The following is an 18015-nucleotide window of genomic DNA, read 5'->3' as shown; positions in this document are numbered from 1 at the left end:
GTTTTGGATTTGACAGCAGGTTTTACAGTTAAATACCCTTCCTGCTGTTAATATTCTCCATCAATCTAGATCTGGGAACCATGGCATGGCTGAGTAGGGGTGTCTACTGCTGTAACATTTTGAAATGCAAAACAACATCTCAAAAATTAATTTCCTTCTCAAGGAATAAATCCACATGCCAAATTAATTTTTCAGAGTCAGAGAAGTTGTTCAGTAGGACATATTACTGACATACAATATTGCATATTACTTAACACAATTAAAACTCCTATTCGCAAACCAATCATTACTTCTAAACCATTTTTAATGTAGAATGAGGAGGAAGTACAGCTAATTTATTCCATTGCTGTCATTTTAACATTCAATTTATCAGCAAGGAATGGAACAAGGAATGTTCAGTAAAAGAGCATCTCTGACAGCAACCTCTGAATTTCCATGTTTAACTGCACATTTGCAGTCAGTAGTTGTCGCTGTTCAAGTTGCCACATTAATAACAGCGAGAGATGACAGGCTCACCATTATTATTATTACAAATAAATCCAAACATCCTGCAAGTGATCAAGATTCCATTGCAAACTATACACCTGCTAGGAACTCTGTGATGAGGCTATGAAGGTTGAATCTCTGTCCAAAATGCTTTGAGCATGCAAAAATTGAACCTGTTTCATATTAACACCTCAAATTGTATAGTCTGTTTAAGTGTATTTCTAGGAACTTCAACCATTGAATAATGCAAAGTACAGTGGAACAGAATATTGCAAGTCTGGAGACAAAACAATTATTGGAATATATACACTATAAACACTTTCATTCATTGTATTCACTGAATCCCTGACAGCAGTCTGTAAGATTTCAAATACATTTAAAAAACCATTAGTGCCCACAATCTCTCATATTATTCCCTAATCTTTGCAAGCGACCAGGGATCAATACTGAGCAGGGCCCAGCTGCTTCTTCCCAACCCCCACACCTTCAGCAGACAGATGAAATTTGCAGCCTGCTTATTCTCTCAACCAGAGAATGGATGTGACATGGAGACATTAGGGAGGTGAGAGAATTCAATGTTAATCTAAATTGCGAGGGGAAATTTCAATGTTTGAACATCAGAATATTTATTTTTTTAAAGATTTGGTTTCCCAGATCTTCAAAGAAATGCTCTGCCTTTTACTGTTGAGGATGTGGCTCATTTTTTCAAACAAAAGAGACACATCTCACTCATTCTCCGTGGCCTCCCAGCTGTATATATTTATCATCTTATTCATGGCCTCTGACAGCGTAGCTCTGAGATTTCCCGGCTGGAGGCTACATGAGCTGCTCACGTTGCTGCCTTATTTTTCTGTCTGAGTTCTCCCAGGGAAACTGTTTGATCTCCCCATGGTGACAAGGATGAGATCAACAACTGAATCTGTGGAAGAAGCACAGCAAGACTATCCCAAAAATCTCCTGAAATCGTGAAGAAGAATTTTCTTGTGTAGCTGTATCTCATACCTATAAAGTTAACAATCGCACAACACCAGGTTATAATCCAACAGGTTTATTTGGAAGCATTAGCTTTCAGAGCGCTGCTCCTTCATCAGATGGTTGAGAAAGGTGCAGCACTCTGAGAGCTTGTGCTTCCAAATAAACCATAACCTGGTGTTGTGTGATGTTTAACTTTGTACACCCCAGTCCAACACTGGTACCTCCAAATCAACACTTCCTAGAGACGGTCTTTAGACGGCAGCCAGGAGTAGAGCATTGGTCAACTTTCCAATTCTAAATCCCAGGATGCTGAAGTAAATTCTGTAACTCTACCAACATTCTAACTGTGATCAGCTAACTTAAGACAAGAAATAAAACCTAAGATTGCATCAGGTATGCTCAAAGTATTATGATATTAAGCTGAGAGGTGCTGGCAGTCTTTTATAATTAACACACATAATCAGAAAGACATAATCAGCTCAGAGGCCTGATACAAGGAGAGAATCTCCAGTGTTGGAGAAGATGTATTTATCTTTATCACTCGTTATTTGATGAAATTGACAGCAAACTGAACTATGTGTGGCATTTTCCATGTCTATACCATGACCTAGACCACATGGAACAGCTCTAAAACTGGAAAGCTGCTCTTTTACACATGCACACACCTTGTTTACGGAACTGTGACATCTATTGTTCTGTACATACATCAGCGGCAAATTTGATCTTAGTTATTGAAGCACTCACATCATGACACTATAAGTACTGGACCAGTTCACTAATATCCTTTAGGGAAAGAAACTGCTGTCCCTATCTAGTCTGGCCTACATGTGACTGCAGACCAACAGTATTGTAGCTGACTCTTAACTGCCCTCTGGGTAATTCGGGATGGGCAATAAATGTGTCCATTAAATGTCCCAGGGATATCAAATCTCTTGTCATTCATTTTATTTTAAGACCTTTCCTCTTCAGTATAAAGTTAAAAATTTCCAGATGGGGGGCGTTCCCTCTGTTCTGCCCAGGGAGACCATAGTATAGTTTTCTTTCCTTTTTCTAAAATAAACCATCAGGAATATGAAAGTCAACATGTCTTTTTTTGTTGTTATAAAATAAAAAGCCAGTAGATGACTAAATATAAAATTAACCATCACAAATATCATAATCCTTGGAACAGTTAGTGGTTGAGAGGTTGCCATGATAGGTGCAGTGATGGCATGAAAAACTTAACTGTTCTTAAGTGCACTGGCATCTTGCAAATTCACTGCTCATAAAGAAAAGTGAAATCCTCCTGAAATTTAATGTCACAGCTCCCTGAGCACTTTGATATCAATGCATTTGGAAATTTAACAAGCTTCAAGCAAACAAACCTCTTGAACAATGAGGCAGATTCTCCAACTATAATCCATGGAGTTCAGGAGAATTTATGTATAGCAAAACTGGCAACACCTGCAAAAGAGCTGTGCCAGACGTCACATGCAATACATCAATCCACATTTCTTTTTAATAAACCTCCATGACAGGAGACCTGCCATATAAATTTATAAATTTAACTTTGGGTTATTAGTGTGAAAGCTATGATTGGCTTCCACTCTCCTGGAGTTAACTGTGAGAAATAGTGGGATTCCTTGATCAGTCTAATTAGTCCTGTTGGAAGAGGCATCTGTGTACTGGGGGAAGGCAGACTTTCTTGCTTCTCAATGTCTATTGGCTCACTAATAATGTCACTTGCACAAAGTGATATCCAACCTGGCTTCTAAATTATTGTAATTTTCAAATCAGCTTTATAGCATAGGTATAAGGCGGTACAGCTGATGAGTTTTCTAGAAAAATATCTGACTGAAAAGACACGTACCTGCCACAAAATGATTTGTTGGTGCAATGTCCCTTACCTCTCTTTATGGCGTTCTTCTCCATTCCATCCTTGTAATTGCTCAAGACTTCTACTAGTTCTCTCAGATTAAGATAGCCTGATACATCGTTATCCCATTTCTCAAACAGTGCCTCCAGCACCAACCTGTGCAAAGCAGCCAATGCCTCACGATTTGCCTGGAACAAAACCACAAGGCATAAAAGTAGTTCAGAAAGGAGAATACTTTTGCAAAATGCATCTTCCTAGTGTAGATAAAAATAAAAATCAATCCGGCAAGAAGGTATAGGCATTCGGTGACAGCAGCACAGAGCTCACAGTTTAAGCAAGAAAACCCTCTATGTTCAATCTGACAATATTGACCATTTTACCAGCTTACATTTGTATCACACCATTATATCAAAACAAAAGTTTCAAGTAATGCACCAAGGTACTTCACCTGGTGAATCTGGATCTCAATCTATTTCTGGCAGCAGAAAATATGTGTATTAATTCAGTCAATGGAATCAAACATAATGCTTTTGTGATCTGCAGAACCATGTGGCCTGTAGGGTTGCATATGAATCATAAACAATGTTCCCCTTACACGCCCCATGTACATAATAATAGGTCAGTTTTCCCAACTAGGATTTATCCAGCAATAAAGAGAAAGCATTTTCAAAATTTCAAAATGAACTAACAAAGGATCATATGCAAGCAAGCAATAAGAGCTCCGACAGAACTGAGTCACCTGGCCTTCATAGATTGGATTAGCAAAGGTTAGAAATGTCATACAGACTGACATCTAGCATTTGGACATCGTCTGATAAAGCCTCAGAAACAGTGGCTCTGAAACCAAATTCTGAAGGGTGCACTTTCTTTCCCCAAAGTGAAACATAAACATTAAATTGTAAAGGAGTCTATTTCATGAATTGACATATAAAAATTATGACAGTGCTAAATGGTCATGGATTAGAAACAATGGCCCTTTTAAACTGTGCATTCACATACAAACAGAAGGTCCTGCACTGACCTTACTCATTATGCATATTATGCATATATAGCTATACAAAAAAAAACTATAGGAACCATACTCTGAAAAATCTGGTCTTTGCACAACAACTAAATTTCAAACAGAAGGTTGATGGGAATCCTGCTTCCATGTTATGATTGCAGGAAAATTCATTATTAGTGACCATAATCCATGGCATTTTACTTGTGATGATTAAAGTATCTACTTCTATAAAAATAGATTACAAATGTCCAACTTCCATGAGCAGATTACTTGATGTAGACTGTGCAGTTTATATATTATTTTAATATCATTTCTATTAAGTCTAGATTTTTGGGTTCTAAAGTAGTGACATATATTTGTTTTCCTGTGTATCTGAAGTAATTACTAATTAACTTGTGTTTTTGAGGTCATGATAGATACTTTAAAAGAGTTTGTGAGGCAAGTGTTCAGAATTAATGTGTTTTTATTTATCTTAGGAAGTCTTATGCCCTAGAAAAGTAAATAATAGTTCCTCACGGTTTCTGTTAGAAATTTCTGGACTTCTTAAAACATAGGACAAACCCCCATAACTTTGAGAAAGAGAAAGAGAGAGACTTTTTCAGTTTCACTTTTAGTTTTAAACATATAAATTTCATATATGAAGTTGTTCCTGAAAAAGGGAGAAGATAGTTAAATTAACTAACACAAGATCACCTTAGAATAAAATGATAGTGATAGACCCAGACTGGAAGTATTTGGCTAAACTCCTGAAGAGCTTATTTGAAACTGAGAACATTTAAGCTCAGGTATATGATAGCTCAACAAGAAGCTGTCAGATTTTCAAGTTTGGGCGTGAAGTCAAATTAACCACAATGAGGTGTTGAAAAAGGGATTTTCAGGTTCGGATATTGTACAAGAGGTGCTTTTGAGTACCATACAGGGGTATATGTCACTAGGTATAATTTATGACACTCTCCCTTACTATGTCGGATTTCAGCCAGAGCAGCAGCCTTACTGGCCAAACGAGAGGCAAAAGAGATACAAGGAGCACTGGTCTCTGGGAGATGCACTGTGTGCAGCAGATTGAGACATGCAACAATGACACCCATGAAGGAGCGAGAGGTGAAGAAATTCAGGACTGTGGTGACCAACACTCACTGCTCAGGCCACATAAATGAAAGTCTTGTTTCAGGAAGCTGCAAATGTCAGCAACCAACCCACGATGAATAAATGAGCTTCTTAAAGCATCACCAAGTTCAGTCCAAAAACATGATCTGTTTTGGGGTATTGTCTCCTGCAAGCTGGGGCTCTCTATCTCTTCCCTTTTTCTAATGGAACGGCAGGGGTTTGAGAAAGGCAATGGTTGTCACACTAGTTTACTTCCAATCCTGGTGGTGTTGCTGATGTTTCTCCCTCTTCTTCCTTATCAGAACTCGGGGGTAAAATTGTAGGCTCCCATGGTGACCTAAAGGCTGAGAGCTGTGCAGGGAAGATCAATGGCAAAGTAGAAGAAACGACTTCCAAAGGCTTGGAAATCACCTTCAAAGCAGCAAAAGCACACAGAACAAGTTCTGAGAGTAAAGCCTTTCACATGGCATCGAAGTACCTGTCAGATCTTGATATTTAAAGGCCACTTTGTTTGTCAGTTTCTCCTTCCCACCAATCCCCGCTCACCTTATTCAACCTTGTGAGTTTTGTAAGTGCCAAAAAACTGATGCATTGACTATCAAAGCCAGACTCCAAGAGCTAATATCAAGTTTTTGACCATATTTCAATCATAGACATACTTGCCCTATGTGGGGAAATGCATTCCAGCACTTTGCTGGCTTCCAGACATGCAGGGTTTTTCATCTTTTGCTGCATGCAGGGACATCTAATACGCACTGGTTATAGCTTCCTTAGAATAGGTTAAAGGATATAAATCAACCCTGAGATCCAGGAAATCTCAAAGCTTAAGCATCTTTCAATTATAATTTCAATAAACAATTTGCTTACAATTTTAAAATAAAATAAAATAAAACCACTCATGCTTTTTGCATCATCAATATGTTTCATACATTTCCCCACCCACTTAAAAGGTGTAGTCCTTTTTCAATACTGTTTCATCGATAAAGGCCACCCTCTAGCAACTTGTCCAATTGCCCATTCTTTACATGTGAATGTTGACTGTCTGAAAAGATTATTTCATAACAGAACCACATTAGATCCTATCCTTATCCATGTGTCCATTTTCCAGTGAGTAGCAGAACATTGATTAGTAATTGGATTCTCAATGAGTTTTCCTATTCCTATTCCGGAGTTATCATTAGAATTATATTCTGAGATCAATATAGACTGAGAATCTGGAGTCCCCATGTCTGGGTTTCTGCCAGGTGATCTGGTTTCTTCCCACAGTCCAAAGATGGTCAGCTTAGGCAGATTGGCCATGCTAAATTTCCCTATGGTATCCAGAGATGTGTAGGCTAGGATTAGCTATGGGAAATGCAGGGTTACAGGGATAGGGTGGGAAGCTCTTTGGAAGATTGGTGCAGACTTGATGGGCTAAATGGACTCTATCTGCACTGTGGGGATTCTATGGTTCTATGATCTTTACAATCTATGTGATTGATGATGCTATTGTAGTAGGTACATATCAGGCCTGGTTGATTTTAAGACTGAGTATTTGGGCCTCAATTCATTTTCAATTTGTTTGGCAATTATATCTGCATTATTCCCCTTACAGTGTGAGGATGGCAGTTGTGCTCCCATTACATCAATCTTATTATGAATAATCTGCAATTGATAATCAGATTTAGTCCAAATGATTCCCTAAGTGTATTGTGCCAAAACTTCTTCTATCACTCTCCTAGTACTAAATATATACAAATTCATTTCTGATCAATGACCATCTCCTAGGGAAAAGATGGATTCATATAATCTCATTTTTTAAATATTACCTTGATTTCCAGAATGATACTAATTTGAAAAGAAATGTTTTTTTATTATTATTATTAAACTACAGCATTGTCCTCTTGGTTCATCTTCTTGGACACATTGAACTTCTGACTAAGACAGGTTTTGAGAATGTAAACTCTTAGAATGTAATTCAGTCACTGTACAGAAAATTCCTAGATAGCTTAAACTCAGTCCTGAGAAAAATTATAGAATTTCACATCTAGTGACTGTTGTCCTCTTAAAAAACATATCTGAATAGAGAGACCAATTGAGCACTCAGTCAAAACTGAAACAAGCAGCAGAAATAGTACTGCAAGGTAGAGAGGAAACCCTCATGTTCAAAACTTTGAGATTTGTGTCTGAAACGAACATGGAATGATCACAGTCTAACATAAAAACAACTCCTAACTTTAACAGAAACTCTTAAGACATTGAATGTTGATTATTTCTTTGAAGTTTGTTCCTTCGACCATACCAGCTGTAAATCGCTGATATTGTGGGAAAAACAAATATAATTGACACCCTGTCCAGAATGAAAAGAGATTAAGTTAGGTCTTTCAGCGATTGAATATGTTTGTTGTTTTATAACTAATTTCTCTTGTTTTTCCTTTTGTATGAAGTTAATTTCATCCATGTGTGGGAAGTGTTGTAACAATGGATCATAACCCCAAATTACTTACGAGCACATTAAACCTTTAAGTAAAACAGATTTTCTTGTTGAAACATGAAAACGATACAAACCAAAGATGGCTGGGAATGCAAAGTCTGACTATGTAATTCTGTGACAGTTTAGAAAACATCCATGTGGACTGAACTCAAGTCTTGAGAGAGGATGGAAAGTCACAACTGAAGTCAAGCAACTTCAGACAGGGACACTTCAAAGAAAGAGATGCAATGCAAAATCTGAACTGTTATCTGCTGTAATTTCAGAAATAATGAAGGTCAATTACCACCTCAGTAGAAACGATTGTCTATGAGTTATATCCCAGTCTGTGAACATGATGAGTAGTAAAAGAAAGTAGTTCCAGGCAAAAAGACATGTTTTTGTTTTCCCCTTCTAGGAATATACAAGAGAATAGGGTAAGAAATCAATTGCAGCTTGAGACTCACTGTTCTAACTTGGTGTTCTCATTCAAATGGGCTGGTGTGTTCTGCTACAAATATCCATTTGGGATCCTTGAACTTGCAAATAAAAGAAAACCTCTGTCTCTCCTTCTCTCTTGTTGTCTCTCTCATTGATTTCTAGAAGCAAGTCACAAGTCAGGAAAGCTACCATTGAAAAGGAAACAGGATAATTCCTTTCATCTAACTTTCAGAACTAAAACTTTCCAGATCAATTGCTGAGTCAGTGCTACCAGAACTATTCAACATAACAGCCATAACTTTTCACCATCTATTCCTCACAATAAGCTAAAGATTGATTGATATATCTTGCTCTCAGCAGTTACGTATTTCCTCACTTTCCTCATTTCTAATCTGTGTGCTTGGATGTTGTGCTTATTTTTCTTTGAATTTTATTAACTAGTAAGCTCATACTTTCCTTAACACAAGAAGGCCTGATTAAATCAAATCCTTTTAAAAACAAATATACTAGAACTGGAAAATGTATTCATGAGGGAACAGATCCCTTGTGTTAAGTTAATCTTGTTGAGACCAACAGGTGGTTAAATAAAGAAGAGGAGGTAGTTCCTCCCTAAACAATTAGGAATACTGTATAAAGATTTGGGGTATCCTGTCTGGAAAGAGAATTGGGAATCTTCAAGCCAGAAATCAATGGTAACAGAATAAGCCATTTCTCACCTTGCATATATATATATACCTGGATAAAAAGTATTAAAGGAACACAAAAAAATGATATTGTTAAAATGTAGCAATGCTCTGGTTTTACAATGCATTTCAATGCAACGTAGTGATTGGGGAGCTGATAGATGGTCAAAATGAGAAAAGTTCAGGGTTATGCAGTGATGCATGTCCTGTGAAAACCAAATCTATAAACACTGAGCACAATAGACTTTGACATGAACAAGAATCACATCTCAAAAGAATCACAGATACATAACCTAACTCCTTTTCCAAATGAATCTTGCAACTGGCAACTGGAAATCAATGAAAGCCAAATTCATATTTTCAAAAATTGAATGTTCTAGATAAAATGAAGTGTAGGTGTAAACTAATAAGAGGCAATTGTTAAACATTTGATAGCCAGATAGTACAGTAAGAAACCTACACCAACATTTTCAAATGTATGCCTCCTCCTTAACCTACATTCAATATCTGAGAATTCTCTCTTTATGTTGACTCAAGTTTCTTAATCAAGTTTCTTCCACCTCTACTTTGAGACTAGTGCAACTAGCCAGGACTGGGTAAAGTAGGTTCCTTTGACAATAAAGGATGCCACACGTCTGATAAGGACTGAATTCCTTCCACCTGCCCATCACTGGCTAGTATTCTAATTAAATATAAGATTGTAAATTCTCATGTTATCATGAATTGCTTTGGGGTACAAGATGGAAAAGAAAAAAAGAGACTAATTACAATATTTGAATATGAAACCTTCTTCTGGTGGAACATTGAAAGGCCAGGAGATAATGGTGAAATGAAATAATTAACAGTTAATGCATGGTTAAAAATATAAGGATACAAGAAAAAAAGGCCAAATCACAACATTTTGGCTATGGGGTCTTTTTCAGGTGGAACGATGAAGATCTTATGGCTCAGTCAGAAGCTCTCTCCCTCAAAACCAGAAGTTCCCAGTTCAAGTCTCTTGTTGGCCATAAAGTCACATTTGTTATACAGGTCAACAGGTTGATATTCAACGTGTTAATCCTACCAACACTTCTGACAGACTCCTCAAAGGGAAAAAAAAGGTGGATGTGAAGATATGGTTAAAAATCACACGACACCAGGTTATAGTCCAAACGGTTTATTTGGAAGCACCAGCTTTCTCAGTACTGCTTCTTCATCAGGTGGCTGGGAAGCAGTTCCATAAGACACAGAATTTATAGCAAAAGATTACAGTGTCCGGAGTTATCATTAGAATTATATTCTGAGATCAATATAGACTGAGAATCTGGAGTCCCCATGTCTGGGTTTCTGCCAGGTGATCTGGTTTCTTCCCACAGTCCAAAGATGGTCAGCTTAGGCAGATTGGCCATGCTAAATTTCCCTATGGTATCCAGAGATGTGTAGGCTAGGATTAGCTATGGGAAATGCAGGGTTACAGGGATAGGGTGGGAAGCTCTTTGGAAGATTGGTGCAGACTTGATGGGCTAAATGGACTCTATCTGCACTGTGGGGATTCTATGGTTCTATGATCTTTACAATCTATGTGATTGATGATGCTATTGTAGTAGGTACATATCAGGCCTGGTTGATTTTAAGACTGAGTATTTGGGCCTCAATTCATTTTCAATTTGTTTGGCAATTATATCTGCATTATTCCCCTTACAGTGTGAGGATGGCAGTTGTGCTCCCATTACATCAATCTTATTATGAATAATCTGCAATTGATAATCAGATTTAGTCCAAATGATTCCCTAAGTGTATTGTGCCAAAACTTCTTCTATCACTCTCCTAGTACTAAATATATACAAATTCATTTCTGATCAATGACCATCTCCTAGGGAAAAGATGGATTCATATAATCTCATTTTTTAAATATTACCTTGATTTCCAGAATGATACTAATTTGAAAAGAAATGTTTTTTTATTATTATTATTAAACTACAGCATTGTCCTCTTGGTTCATCTTCTTGGACACATTGAACTTCTGACTAAGACAGGTTTTGAGAATGTAAACTCTTAGAATGTAATTCAGTCACTGTACAGAAAATTCCTAGATAGCTTAAACTCAGTCCTGAGAAAAATTATAGAATTTCACATCTAGTGACTGTTGTCCTCTTAAAAAACATATCTGAATAGAGAGACCAATTGAGCACTCAGTCAAAACTGAAACAAGCAGCAGAAATAGTACTGCAAGGTAGAGAGGAAACCCTCATGTTCAAAACTTTGAGATTTGTGTCTGAAACGAACATGGAATGATCACAGTCTAACATAAAAACAACTCCTAACTTTAACAGAAACTCTTAAGACATTGAATGTTGATTATTTCTTTGAAGTTTGTTCCTTCGACCATACCAGCTGTAAATCGCTGATATTGTGGGAAAAACAAATATAATTGACACCCTGTCCAGAATGAAAAGAGATTAAGTTAGGTCTTTCAGCGATTGAATATGTTTGTTGTTTTATAACTAATTTCTCTTGTTTTTCCTTTTGTATGAAGTTAATTTCATCCATGTGTGGGAAGTGTTGTAACAATGGATCATAACCCCAAATTACTTACGAGCACATTAAACCTTTAAGTAAAACAGATTTTCTTGTTGAAACATGAAAACGATACAAACCAAAGATGGCTGGGAATGCAAAGTCTGACTATGTAATTCTGTGACAGTTTAGAAAACATCCATGTGGACTGAACTCAAGTCTTGAGAGAGGATGGAAAGTCACAACTGAAGTCAAGCAACTTCAGACAGGGACACTTCAAAGAAAGAGATGCAATGCAAAATCTGAACTGTTATCTGCTGTAATTTCAGAAATAATGAAGGTCAATTACCACCTCAGTAGAAACGATTGTCTATGAGTTATATCCCAGTCTGTGAACATGATGAGTAGTAAAAGAAAGTAGTTCCAGGCAAAAAGACATGTTTTTGTTTTCCCCTTCTAGGAATATACAAGAGAATAGGGTAAGAAATCAATTGCAGCTTGAGACTCACTGTTCTAACTTGGTGTTCTCATTCAAATGGGCTGGTGTGTTCTGCTACAAATATCCATTTGGGATCCTTGAACTTGCAAATAAAAGAAAACCTCTGTCTCTCCTTCTCTCTTGTTGTCTCTCTCATTGATTTCTAGAAGCAAGTCACAAGTCAGGAAAGCTACCATTGAAAAGGAAACAGGATAATTCCTTTCATCTAACTTTCAGAACTAAAACTTTCCAGATCAATTGCTGAGTCAGTGCTACCAGAACTATTCAACATAACAGCCATAACTTTTCACCATCTATTCCTCACAATAAGCTAAAGATTGATTGATATATCTTGCTCTCAGCAGTTACGTATTTCCTCACTTTCCTCATTTCTAATCTGTGTGCTTGGATGTTGTGCTTATTTTTCTTTGAATTTTATTAACTAGTAAGCTCATACTTTCCTTAACACAAGAAGGCCTGATTAAATCAAATCCTTTTAAAAACAAATATACTAGAACTGGAAAATGTATTCATGAGGGAACAGATCCCTTGTGTTAAGTTAATCTTGTTGAGACCAACAGGTGGTTAAATAAAGAAGAGGAGGTAGTTCCTCCCTAAACAATTAGGAATACTGTATAAAGATTTGGGGTATCCTGTCTGGAAAGAGAATTGGGAATCTTCAAGCCAGAAATCAATGGTAACAGAATAAGCCATTTCTCACCTTGCATATATATATATACCTGGATAAAAAGTATTAAAGGAACACAAAAAAATGATATTGTTAAAATGTAGCAATGCTCTGGTTTTACAATGCATTTCAATGCAACGTAGTGATTGGGGAGCTGATAGATGGTCAAAATGAGAAAAGTTCAGGGTTATGCAGTGATGCATGTCCTGTGAAAACCAAATCTATAAACACTGAGCACAATAGACTTTGACATGAACAAGAATCACATCTCAAAAGAATCACAGATACATAACCTAACTCCTTTTCCAAATGAATCTTGCAACTGGCAACTGGAAATCAATGAAAGCCAAATTCATATTTTCAAAAATTGAATGTTCTAGATAAAATGAAGTGTAGGTGTAAACTAATAAGAGGCAATTGTTAAACATTTGATAGCCAGATAGTACAGTAAGAAACCTACACCAACATTTTCAAATGTATGCCTCCTCCTTAACCTACATTCAATATCTGAGAATTCTCTCTTTATGTTGACTCAAGTTTCTTAATCAAGTTTCTTCCACCTCTACTTTGAGACTAGTGCAACTAGCCAGGACTGGGTAAAGTAGGTTCCTTTGACAATAAAGGATGCCACACGTCTGATAAGGACTGAATTCCTTCCACCTGCCCATCACTGGCTAGTATTCTAATTAAATATAAGATTGTAAATTCTCATGTTATCATGAATTGCTTTGGGGTACAAGATGGAAAAGAAAAAAAGAGACTAATTACAATATTTGAATATGAAACCTTCTTCTGGTGGAACATTGAAAGGCCAGGAGATAATGGTGAAATGAAATAATTAACAGTTAATGCATGGTTAAAAATATAAGGATACAAGAAAAAAAGGCCAAATCACAACATTTTGGCTATGGGGTCTTTTTCAGGTGGAACGATGAAGATCTTATGGCTCAGTCAGAAGCTCTCTCCCTCAAAACCAGAAGTTCCCAGTTCAAGTCTCTTGTTGGCCATAAAGTCACATTTGTTATACAGGTCAACAGGTTGATATTCAACGTGTTAATCCTACCAACACTTCTGACAGACTCCTCAAAGGGAAAAAAAAGGTGGATGTGAAGATATGGTTAAAAATCACACGACACCAGGTTATAGTCCAAACGGTTTATTTGGAAGCACCAGCTTTCTCAGTACTGCTTCTTCATCAGGTGGCTGGGAAGCAGTTCCATAAGACACAGAATTTATAGCAAAAGATTACAGTGTCATGCAAATAAAATGATATATTTAACAAACTTAGATTGTTGTTAAGTCTTTCATCTTTTAGAACTGGTTACATGTTCTCTCTCTCTCTCTCTCTCTCTCTCTCCCCCCCCATCCCCGCCACACGACACCCCCCCCACACCCCCATGTGCACTCACATGTAAGTCTTTGGGATGAATTTACACTTGCAGAATTATATTTGCAGATACATTCTATTTTGCTCAAAAAATGCACAACCTGCAGGCAGTCAATTCAGACAGTCAATCCATGTAACATTTTGTAAATTCCACTTTGGAAATAGAACCAGTCTGTCTCAAGTTTGGATACAGACAGAGTTTGACCTCATACCTTTAATGCATTGTCAGAGATGAGATATACCTTTTGTTTTTAATAAAACCTTAAGTTATCTTGAGAATGTGACTTAAAAGTAGTTCTGGGATTTACATATTAATGAACTGAAACCTGTAATCCATTCTAAAAAAGACGAAAGACTTCACAACAATCTAAGTTTTTTTCAAAATATTGTTTCCGTTGCATGACACTGAAATCTTTTGCTATAAATTCTGTGTCTTACGGTATTGCTTCACAGCTACCTGAAGAAGGAGCAGCACTTTGAAAGCCAGTGCTTTCAAATAAACCTGTTGGACTATTATCTGGTGTTGTGTGATTTTTAACTTTGTCCACCCCAGTCCAGCACCGGCTCCTCCACATCATGTGAAGATATGGAACAAGAAACAAGGTGGAATGTTGAAAGACAATAAAAAATGAAGTGAGATAATTAAAAATTGCTGGATAATTATTGATGTAAGGAAGTGATATGCATATTAAAAAACATTGCAACAGGATAAATAATGAATATGAATTTTTTTTAAAAGTGATGTGTAAAGACTGCACCTTTCATTTTTCCTTGAGCTACATTGTGAACCAAAATGGAAAAACCAACAACTGAGGAAGGAATCGTTGCACATTAACAAATTACTGGAACTTCTTGCAAGTTGTGTTTACACCTGTTGTTGAATATCTAAACCACACAGTCTACAGCTCACAGATAAATTGTGGTCTTTCTGTAATTTGTTTTAAGTCATTAACATTCATGATGATTCCTGATGTATTGAGGTTCAAGAATCAGTGCACTTTCTTCTGTGGAGAATGGGGTGAGGATGATACAATCAGAAAGCTATTAGAATAACATGAAAACAGAGGGGAATATAAGAGTAGAAAATAAACATTTTATATTAAAAATTGTAAATAATTCAGATTGTAAACAATGTCACACCCACGCAGAAACATAAGAGGGTACAAATCCTACATGATTTACCTGAGTTAATTTTTCTATTTTTTCCTCTTTAGTCTCTCTATATTCATAGTGAATGTAGTTTAGAAGGCTTTCAATAGCTGAAGGATCTGTGGTGTTTCCCATAAAAGTCTCCATCAACTGGACAAATTGTCGGATAGTTAAAGAATTCCTGTCAAAGGGAGTTGTAATCAGTGTATGACCACGGCGCTGGATATCTGATATAATGCTCGCCAATTCTATAAAAAAGACAAGGGAAAAAAAGCCTAATTTCATTTATCTGTAAACATTTCATTCCTTCCATTTGGGTAGTGTTTCTCACACATGATGTTTTATGTTTAAATTATTCTTGTTTGCTACATAAAATACAGGCCCTTTTGTACAGCAAGCTATTATGTAATGGAATGGAGGGTGGTTAAGACCTTCATAAGAAGGTAAAAGAAAACACAAGTTAAATAATGAAAGTAAAACAACTGTATAAAGAAAAGTACTTATATTTGCTAAATGCTTTTGTGTAAGTCTACCAAATAAACATTCCAATAGCTCAGAGCACACAGATCATAATATCCATCTCTGGCATGCACTGAGTTAGCTTTTCTGAACCAGAGAAAAAGAGAACATTGCCAAGAGGGAAAAAGATACCATCTCAATTGCTACTTTTACAACTATGTATAACTTCTGTATAAGTTACAGAACTTGAAGCACAGAAGGAGATTCAATGCACGTAAGTTGGCCCCTGTGAAAGAGCCATTTATTTTGTGCCATTTCACTTTCATTGTTACCAATGCAGGTAAATAGAGTACCCAAGTTTGTGCAGAACTTCAGTTCTATTCATGTCATTTCCTGTTCACCTGCTCATGTAAACCTCCATTTCCAATGCAAGATGCCAACATATTGGGAGTTGCAGCGATTTAATCATTAGGTTTTCTCATTTCAGTGATGAGTACTTCCCTTGTCACTCGAAGGCTATAATGGGACATTATGTGAACTGCTATGCAGGCAGTCATTCAGTGTCCATTTTACATATGTTGCTGTAGTGCAATGAATCAGAAAACCTACTCTTAGGCATTAAAAATCATGAAAACTGTTACTTTCCTCAGCAACAAAATTCCTCATGTTTTGTTAAATATAAAGAACTTGTCTAACAAATACAGAGGGAAGGATGACAATAATCTCTAGAACAATTGTTAATGTGATTAAATCCTATGCAATCTATTGTTCTGCAGTTGTTGTAAAGGACAATGTAAAGCACAATATGTAATGGAAATACCTGGAAATTTATTTGTTGCTGCACTGTACTCATCAGGGATCCCACTATAAGAACTTTTATCAGAAATAAGATCACCTGTAAGCAATTGTAAATGAAAATCCACAGTTATGTTTATACAATAGTCTTTTTAAAAAATCTGAAGCACCAACTTTCTGAAGCTGGGATCAAATATGAAATTTAAGATTATTATGAAAAAAAAGTTATGAAAATATATTGACATCTTAATCAATAACACAACTTTTTAAAAATTAATTGGAATTGAGGAACACATCCTGTGCCATGGAAGGAGAGTTGTGATAAAAGATGAATAATCCATTGTATTTTGGGAATTGCTTTAAAATAGAGGAAGATGGATATGGAGCAATTAAAGTAGTTTTTCAAAAAAAAACAGATTAGAAAGTCATTTGGAACATTGTTCTAAGTACATCGATTCCAAGAAAGCAACTGACTGTAGTCGAGAGCTTGGGAGAACCACTATAGTGTTAGTAAATGGAATGTCTATACTGCCGAGTTTATAGCAGACCAAAAAAACCATTAGCTTAGTTTTGAAATCAGCACAGAAGGTGTAAGTTTTCAGTACAGAAAAACCGAGAGTTAGTTCAGAGGTCAGAAAGGCTTAGCAAGAGAAATATAGTTTAGTTCAAGTGAACCAAAATGCAGCCAAAATGTTCTAGTTTTGTGGAGTTTCCAAGCCAGAGAAATTTGGATAGAGATGTTCAGGTTGTACAAATTGAAAAAAAAGGACAGCTGAAATGTGGAATCTTCATGCTAGTGGATTCAGACAGGAATCATAAGATTGTTTCCACAGTCCAAGGAAAAGAAACTGGGAAGACTCAGTTAAGTAAAATTATAATAAGTTGAGATAGGTGTGAAATTTCTCTGCAACTAAGTATCTGTCAAAGGATAGTTTGGGAAAAAAGGTGAAACTTTGTTTTGTTTGTGTTAAGATCTTTCCAATGATGTTGTATCCATACAGAGCTTTGATTTTTTTTCCTCCTTTTTGTATCTGTTCTAATGTTCTTTACAGCTAATTAAATATTTTTCAAATGTAATCATCACTATTGTGTGGGGAACACTGTGCCAATTTGCATTCAGAGAGGTCCCACAGACAATAATATGAAGACCACCTGCAGCCTTGAGTGGACATGTTTCAATGAAACCACAACAGGGAGAAACTGCGAATTTAAACATATTATCTATCAGTCTACATATCATTCTGGGATCTTAATTGTCTAGTATAATCACCATCAGGGATCAATACAGAGTCTAAAGTCTGATATAAAGTTTAGCTGATGATGAATTAACTGGTTGATGAAAAGAATAGAGAAGCACAGGGAATTTCATAGAGGAAGATGAGGAAAATGGCCTTTTACTGCTGACAATGGGGTGATGGGAGGGACAAGATCTTCACTCTAAGCATTCTTTATTGTTCAAAATGTGGTCCCGTCACTTTTCGTGTGAATTTTCAGTGGATGATATCATTGGTGAAGCAAATAAGGCAAGAATCATCTTGGTTTTTATTTCAGATAATATCTAACA

The 18015-nt window shown here is 36.5% G+C and overlaps 1 protein-coding gene across 1 annotated transcript in view; it reads right to left on the bottom strand.

The window, feature by feature from the left end:
* The window catches only part of LOC122564002 (EF-hand calcium-binding domain-containing protein 5-like), a 174815-nt gene that overhangs the window by 51124 nt on the left and 105676 nt on the right, over positions 1–18015 (bottom strand). The window contains exons 9-11 of the mRNA XM_043718422.2: positions 16477–16551; positions 15231–15445; positions 3348–3504 (exon numbers count right to left, since the gene is read on the bottom strand). Of these exons, the coding sequence (XP_043574357.2) occupies positions 3348–3504; positions 15231–15445; positions 16477–16551 (447 nt within the window). The remainder of the gene's footprint in view (positions 1–3347; positions 3505–15230; positions 15446–16476; positions 16552–18015) is intronic.

This window comes from Chiloscyllium plagiosum, unplaced genomic scaffold (genome assembly GCF_037043375.1).
Source record: "Chiloscyllium plagiosum isolate Xiang-an unplaced genomic scaffold, Cpla_swu_hap1 HiC_scaffold_31, whole genome shotgun sequence".
Lineage (NCBI taxonomy): Eukaryota > Metazoa > Chordata > Chondrichthyes > Orectolobiformes > Hemiscylliidae > Chiloscyllium > Chiloscyllium plagiosum.
This window is presented reverse-complemented; position numbering and strand designations above follow the sequence as displayed.